The 8,067-nt window shown below is 31.4% G+C and overlaps 1 protein-coding gene across 1 annotated transcript; it reads right to left on the reverse strand.

Moving 5' to 3' along the window:
• Positions 1 to 286: 286 nt before the first annotated feature.
• On the reverse strand, positions 287 to 4,331 carry LOC108463756 (calmodulin-binding protein 60 B-like). Its single transcript, XM_017763661.2, has 8 exons — positions 3,680 to 4,331; positions 3,484 to 3,565; positions 2,913 to 2,965; positions 2,121 to 2,614; positions 1,858 to 2,018; positions 1,415 to 1,621; positions 1,131 to 1,302; positions 287 to 1,026 (listed from the first exon to the last, which is right to left on the reverse strand). The coding sequence occupies exons 1-8, from the start codon at positions 3,772 to 3,774 to the stop codon at positions 581 to 583; spliced, it is 1,710 nt and encodes a 569-aa protein (XP_017619150.1). The 5' UTR covers positions 3,775 to 4,331; the 3' UTR covers positions 287 to 580.
• Positions 4,332 to 8,067: the final 3,736 nt, after the last annotated feature.

Below are 8,067 nucleotides of genomic sequence, written 5' to 3' on the forward strand. Positions count from 1 at the left end.
TTTTAAGTTTAAAAATTTATTTTAATTAAAAACAATTAACCCAACGTAACCATACTATTGGTTATAAAAGGGTTGTCAAATTTATTGCCATGGGATTCATCCATCGTTCAATATATATCAATTATTAAAAGATTGTCTCATCATGTTTACCTTTCTTTCTTTACCTTAGTCAATCATTAGATTTTGTTGCACATTCGAAAATGCTTTTGCACTTCAATTAATATTATTTTATCTTACAGTATAGCATCATATTTTTATAATTTGATTCGATTTCTTAAAAATGATATCTAATGCATAATTTAACTGTGTTATTTAGAAACACTTACGTACCCAAGAAAAAGTTCCAACTTTTTACAAAAACAATTACAAGGACCCTTTTGTTTCAATTTGTTACAATTAGGCCAAATCCTTTCCACAAGAGGGAAAAAAAAAAAAAAAAAAGAAGCTAAAACATCTAGGAGATTCTTGCCTCCTGATTGCATGCATGAATCAAGTTGGACATTGACGTAACCTTGAGAAGCTTAATTGCTTTAAATCTATTGAATTATATACATATGCCTAGTGGCAAGCAGAGGCGCCTTCATGCAGCACCGCGAGTAAATGACCTCCAATGGATAACAGCCCTTAACTTCAACCACCTAGCTTTGGGCCACACATCTCTGCTCTCTCCCATGCTTCTTTGGTTATTTACATCAAAGTTTGAGGAAGATGATTCGGATGCTGCCGGGGTTGAAACAGATCCACTGGCATGTCCCCATGGTGGAGTAGTTGAAATCCAAATTGGCATTTCAGCTTCTGAATTATCCTCTGTAGCAAAATGGTCATCTGACAAAAATGACAAACTGTTCTCTCCATTGGAATGGAAGGTGTCCCCCATTCTGAAGCTGTTTCTTAGCGTTGGATTAAAAGCTTGAATTGCAAGCTCATCCTGTTGTAAACAAACCTGTAATTGATTTGTATCTTCCGTTTCATAGACATAGGATGTTAAGGAATGGTTGAAATTACCATGTGATGTATCTGGTTTATCTGCTTACATACAATGAATTCGATCAAGAAGACTTTATGTTATAGCCTGCACTATGTACATCGGAACGACGACTATACATGTCTGTACCAGAAAATTCTTGTACCTTCGTTTTCAACTGAGAATTCAGGTGGTTGTAGAAGTAAATTTGTGATGCCAAGTGGCTCAGGCAACAAATTTGTCATGGGCATCAAGGGTCTGATAGTTGCCCGCCGGTCAACCGAAACTAGCTCCCCAACATTCTTGTAAGCTTGTCTCTTTGCATCTTCCACCAGAAGCTGAAAATTAAGCAGAGAAAACATTCAATTTTAAGTCATATGGAGCATATCCGAGCTGAAGTATGGTAAATGATTTGCAATGATTGACTGTCCATGGATATGACACACTAACCTTTTGTGAAAAGGTCATATTTTCCACTGGCTGGTAATTCTGGCCATCAAATGTAGCTGCCTCAACTCTGTAAATGGAGTTTAATAGGAGTCCAACGCTTTGTGCAGTTCCATAGTAGGAATACCACTCATCATCATCAAGAACACAAGATAAAGCATGTTCTATGATTGTGTCCCATACCCTATTTGAGATCCCACAACCAAGTATCTGCAGTAATTAATGTCACAACACATTGGTTCAGCAGAATGAAAAAAAAAAAAAAAAGGTGCATCAACACCTATATTATTCCTAACTCTTCGTTTCCCTAAATTGTCGGTGCTAATAACATATTTTTCAGATATATGTATTTGTATCTGCGGTCATCTCCAGTCAAGTAACATAGACCATGACAATAACATGTATGCTTGAAGTTTTGTGATTGAAATTAAGAAGTATTCGCTTACATGGCGCAGTGCAGATGAATCAATAACATGCAATCGAAGGAAGTCCTTGACAGTGAAAATATTATTAGAGGTCAGCCGTTTATTGAAGGTACCATCTTTGGCTATCCTTTCCAGACGCCATACTTCATCATGCAGGAAGGGAGGGTAGTGCTTCTTGTATACTGCATAGATATATATATATATATATATATTCCAATGATAAAGTTCTACAAAAGAGATTATAGAAGCTTAAGTTTAAAAGAACCTTTGAACTATGAACTTACACTCCCCACGATGATCTTTCACTATGAATGCTTCACTTGTAGCCTCCCTGATTGTCGACTCACCAGAAATTCTTTGCACAATTCGGGCTCCTAATCTGAACTTTCGACTTCTTATCCAGCTAGAATTGTCAGTGAAAATCACATTATCAACATTTCCCACACCATCAACCAGGGTGATACTCACATCCCCAGTCACCAGTGGCCTTTTACCTTGTCTTTCACGAAGAACACTGGCATTGAATTCATTTTCCGTCCAATCTTGTCGCTCATCAGCACCAAACTCACTATTAAGGACTACAATCTCAATCTTAATAGAAGACAATGAACCAGATGAGACCATTGTTTCCGTCGTTGCATCAACTAGGATAATCTTAATGGTATCGCCATCCTCGGCTTCAACCTTGCTACCCGTAAATATGGTAGAGGGTAGTTTATTAACAAAACGCAACTGCAAGCTTCTTCCTCTCGATGCCTCAGTCTGATTAAGCAAGGACCTAAAAAACCAGTAAATAAGAGACCAACGTTAGACTGTTAGTAGAGAAAATAAAGCAAGATTTCAGAAAGAAACTTGTAAGGAGACATGGATGATATATTAGTATATCAGAATATATTTCAGGAAGAGAGCTTTAGAAACGGTCAACATAATTCTAGTGTTGGATCCTAGGCAACAAAATACAAGCAATGCAAAGCTGAAGTTAATTCAGAGAATCTTGGAGATGTTGATGAATGGATCTATCAAAGGCACAAATCTGTCAACATACGATCCATGAAGGTAGGTCCAATATAGCTTACCTTGAAGATGGATGAAAAGAGGATAGAATTGCTTTTTCCACTTCTTCCCTTACCTAATCACAAATGATATATACAAGATTTAAAATAGAGGTATAACTAAAAAAGGAACTTTGTCCTAAGAATTTCAGGCAACTCAATCCAAGTTTCAAGCATAAAGAAACACATGCAGGTGATAATCCATTGATCAATATCATGTATGCCCTGTTATTTTTATAAGTTTTGAAAAGATTTGCAGAGATTTGCCCTTTCACTATTAAAAGTAGTGCTAGTTTCTTTGTAAAAGTTTATGAACAAGATCTATATGCTTAAAGCATTTCGGCAAATTGAGAATTCATATGTTTTTCCAAAAGATGAAAGAGGAAGGGAAATTAGAACTTAACGAATACAGTTTTTGGTCATTTTGTCAAAATCGCAAGACAATAAAGAGTCCGAGTAACAAGAGGATAGCTTAAAACATCTCAGGTTGAGTCAAAAGGTTCGTTGCTAATACAAAGTCAAATAATCTATTAATTGAACTTGAATCAATATGTATATATGTACTAGTTAGGTCCTCAAAGAAATAATGACTAACCCATGATCTCAGCATTGGTTCCAGGTTGAGCACAATTCTATTCAGGGAAAGCCCTCCAAATCCCATTATGCTTCTAACAGCGCTGCACAAGAACAAGAACAAGAAAACCCAATTCAGACACATGCAAAACATTAATTAGCTTAGAACACAAAAGAAGCAAACTCATCTCATTTCATGCACAAATAAACCAACTCACTTCTCAAGGGTAGCCCTTCTTTTGGGCTCAGGAACCATAGATTCACACCTCTCATCACCTTCATCAGGTGAAGGCCTCTTACTTGGAAACATCATGGGAAAAATGAAAGTTGGAACTTGACAGTGATTTAATGAAGGCAAAAACCCAAACACTTTGGGAGCATAAATATTCAAACCCCAGTAGCCAAAACCTGCTCCAGGTGTCCCCTTTATAGATATGCTTAGCAGTATATAGATTGCTTCAGTTGACTAATAACTAGAACTAAACTCAGTCATAGAAGATACCTGGAAACTCATTAAAGAATATCACTAATCCCAAAACACTTAATGCTACTAAAGTCAATAAAATATTGTAATTAAAACATTTGAAGCAATAAGAAAAACCCAAAAAGAAAAGAGCTAGCAACTGAAAACATTATTAAAATATGCTTGTATAACTACTCTTTATATATATATAGTTTCTTTCAAAAGTATCAACAACTGCTTGAATTGTTGTACACATCACTAGACTTTAAAAGCCAGACAAGTAAACTTGGAAAAACTGGATTTTGGAAGGGTACAATGAGCTGGAAAATGAACAAACGCGTGATGATCATTGAATAGTTCATAAAATGGCAAAAAATAGTTCAATGAAAACGAGTAATCCAAGAAAACAGTTTTTTTTTTCTTCTTAATTGTAGTTCTTCGGACAAGAAACTTATGACAAAAAAACACGGTGGATTAAAACGCGTGCATGGAGGAGAAAACTTTTTTGTTTTTCTACAAATAGCGCGTTGTGATGGGATTGCGTTTTTTAGATTTGAAAATGTCACTGTCTTCTTAAACTAAATAATTGTTTTTCTGACAAAGATTCAATATACTGCCATGATTATTCCTAGTTTTGTCTCTTCAGTAAATTTCAAAACCTCCATTCTTGCTCTTTTGCTTTAGTATATTTTTGCCTTGTCCCTAAGTAACAAGTAAAATTCCGCCTGTTCATATATTTGTGATAATATTAGCCTCGGCAAACTTTATTTGGAAATAAAGAGCTTTTTTCCCCCGACTATTATGAATTTTTAATTACTAAAGATGAATGTTTTCGATATTTTTTTAAAAAATAAATTTAATTATCCAAGTAAATCTAAAAAATTCAATTCAAGGAGTTTTTTCTACAGCTCTTTATTTGGGTTTTCCCTCAAATTCTGTCTGTTTTCCTCCTTTGTACTCAAATTTTGTTTTTTCTCATATTAGTATTTAAATTATTATTTTAACTTTTTTTTAATGATGTTAAAAAATCGATCGTCATATATTGCTAATTAAAAATGTGCCATGTGGCACATCCAACCAATCACAATGTGCCACATGATAATTAAATTTATTTAATATAAAAATATTAAAATTAAATTAAAAACATATTTGATTTAACTCACTCTTGATCATTATTGATTGGCATTGACTATAGTTGACCTCCATTGCCCATCCACATGGCACCATTAGAACCTGCTACATGTTCTTTTTTTTTATTTAATATTATATATGTTATATTGATTAAAAATGTAAATAATTATATATAATATGTAAATAATTTAATTTTTTTAAATTATAAAACTCTAAAATATATAAATATAAAACTTGAAAAGTTAAAATAATATATAAGTTTTTATAAAATTAAAAAATTATTTAAATTTTAAAAATTGCTAAAAAAACTTAAATCTTCAAAATATATATTCTAGAAAAAAATTAAATTGTTTTGAATTTAGATATATTGTTTTGAATTTTCAGAATTTAGTTTTTTAAAAAATTAAAATTTATGAAAATTTTCTAGAATATATATTTTCTAAATTTAAGGTTTTTAATATTTTTAAATTTTAAATAATTTATATTTTTAATTTTTATATATTATTTTGACATTTTAAATTTTAAATTTATATATTTTTAATTTTATAACTTCTTTAAACCTTATAAATTTGTTTTTGGATTTTTATATATTATAGATGATTTTTTTACATATTTAATCAATATAATATGTATAATATTAAAAAACAAATAAGGAGGACACATGGTGTGTTTTAATAGCGTCAAGTGAATGGTCAACAACCGATCAATAGTGAGTCAAAGTCAAAAGTGTTTCTTTAATTTAAATTTAATGCTTTTATTTTTAAAAAAAATTAATTGTCACGTGGCACATTGTGATTGACGTCATGTGACGATTGTTTTTTTAACACTGTTATAAAGAAAAGGTTAAATCGGATAATAAAATGATAGTTTAAGTACCAATCTAAGATAATAATAAAAAAAGAACTCAAGTATCAAATCGAGAAACAAACATAGTTCGAAGGCTAAATTGAGCATTAATTTTTTTTTTGAAAATTCTTTATGAAACATTCCAAAATATTTGTTTTAAAAATAAAAATAAAACCGAAAGTCTAATTGTTTTCTTTTCTAAATTGCATGAGTTTTAAACCAATAACTTTCAAATAATATAAAATTAATTTCTAAAGTGCATGAGTTTTAAACCAATAACTTTCAAATAATATAAAATTAATTAAGAACATTATCTAACTTCACCCATTTGATTCAATTTCTTAAGCAAACCTTTATTGTTATCGATATAAAGATTTAAGCCTTCATAGTGTTAGAATATTTTCAAATATTTATAGTGTTCCAATAATTATAAATGAATGGGTATAATTAATCAAAAGATAAATCTTTTGAAATACTAAATCATGTGAAATTAATGTAATGAAGAAATTATCATAAATAATATTGTTTCAGCCGTGGGTGTTCAAACTATAGAGCTTGGAATTTGTGAAATAAAAGGTCAATTTGAGGTGTCGAAGCTTATGCATAGGGACACTTTCCAATGAGAGGATAATGTTCTAAAAGTAATCACATAAAATGATAGTATAGTGTTTTTCTTACCCTAAATCAGATATCTCTCTACCTTTATACAAAAGCCATTCCAAGCATCTCAATTGCATGGGAGTGCGTAGAGATGTCTGAGGCATAATTGCTCATTGTTGCTAATTAGTTAGGGTAGATGGCCTTGCTTGACGGAGACGGTACACGTAGAGGTGTATTATTTTCCTCTCTCACTTCTCAAAGCTTTTATAAACCTGCCAGATTATTTCTTAACAAGCACTTTAAACTTTTGAACCGACACAATATAATTTGCTCTTAAAATTTATAATTTATAATCTATAATCTATTTATATCTATAATATATATAAGCACGAGTTTGGAGAAACTTTTGAACCTACCAAAATATCCTTTATTTTTCATCATATTACAAAATTAACTTTAAGATAATTATAATTATAATTTACATTTATTAGTTAAAAAATTTGATTTGACGTAAAAACAATTGCGTTAATATTTTTTAAGATTGTGCTAATTTTATTGATGTAAAATAGAGTTATTGCTTGAATAGAACTTTAAACTTCTTAATTATCACTTAGGTTGTGTTTAGCATTGCTTATGAAAAGCACTTTTGGACAATGTTGTTTGAATCGGATCAGATTGGCTGGTCGGACCATTTGGGTCAAGAATAGGTTAAGTGTAACGCCCTCACGCCCGAGACCTTTGCCAGAGTCGAGCTTGAAGTGTTACTAAACTTAAATCATTAATTAAACAATTCATACAATTTATCTTAAAATTTCTAGACAAGCTGGGTAACTGCGTCACAGTCGCTTAAAACTTCATATCTTGAGTTACAAAACTCAAAATCAAATTCCGTAAATTTTCCTTGAAACTAGACTCATATATTTATCTACTAATTTTTTTTCTAGAATTTTTTGTGGGGCAAATTAGTACAGTTTATTAGTTAAAGTCTCCCCTGTTTTAGGGTTCAACTGCTCTGACCCCTGTGTATTATGAATCAAATATCTCCCTGTACAGAGTTTCAATGATTACTCCGTTTTGTTCTCATAAAACTAGACTCAATAAGGATTTCATACATATAAGGTAAAACTCCTAATTGTTTTTGTACAATTTATGGTAAATTTTTAAAGTCAGAACAGGGATCTCGAATTTATATGAAAATAGACTCATTAATCTTTAATTCCATAATTTTTTTTGAAATTTAATTCAACTTACACAATTTTTGGTAAATTTTCAAAGTCATGCACTGCTTCTGTTCAACACTGTTTTACTACTAAGGTTCACTTTTACACAATTCACTTAATCCATTCCATTTTACCGAGGTTCGCTCAAATATCGAGCATATTGCTCATAAATTCAAATAAACATATGCTTGCACTTTTTCATCACATAATCACTTTCACATGTATTTTCATTTAATCGATTTCCCGTTGAACTCATCGGAATAATAACAGATACACAATTGCCTGCACATTTTCCAATTTTCACACTTGTAGCCGAAGCTATCTGGTACGCATAGTAGCCTGCACT

Source organism: Gossypium arboreum, chromosome 13 (genome assembly GCF_025698485.1).
Source record: "Gossypium arboreum isolate Shixiya-1 chromosome 13, ASM2569848v2, whole genome shotgun sequence".
Taxonomy (NCBI): domain Eukaryota; kingdom Viridiplantae; phylum Streptophyta; class Magnoliopsida; order Malvales; family Malvaceae; genus Gossypium; species Gossypium arboreum.

Coding starts and splice junctions, on each gene's coding strand:
- LOC108463756 (XM_017763661.2), bottom strand. CDS start 3,774: ATGATGTTTCCAAGTAAGAGGCCTTCACCTGATGAAGGTGATGAGAGG. Junction 3,566..3,679: donor AGAAGGGCTACCCTTGAGAA/GTGAGTTGGTTT, acceptor GTTCTTGTGCAG/CGCTGTTAGAAGCATAATGG. Junction 2,966..3,483: donor AACCAATGCTGAGATCATGG/GTTAGTCATTAT, acceptor ATTTGTGATTAG/GTAAGGGAAGAAGTGGAAAA.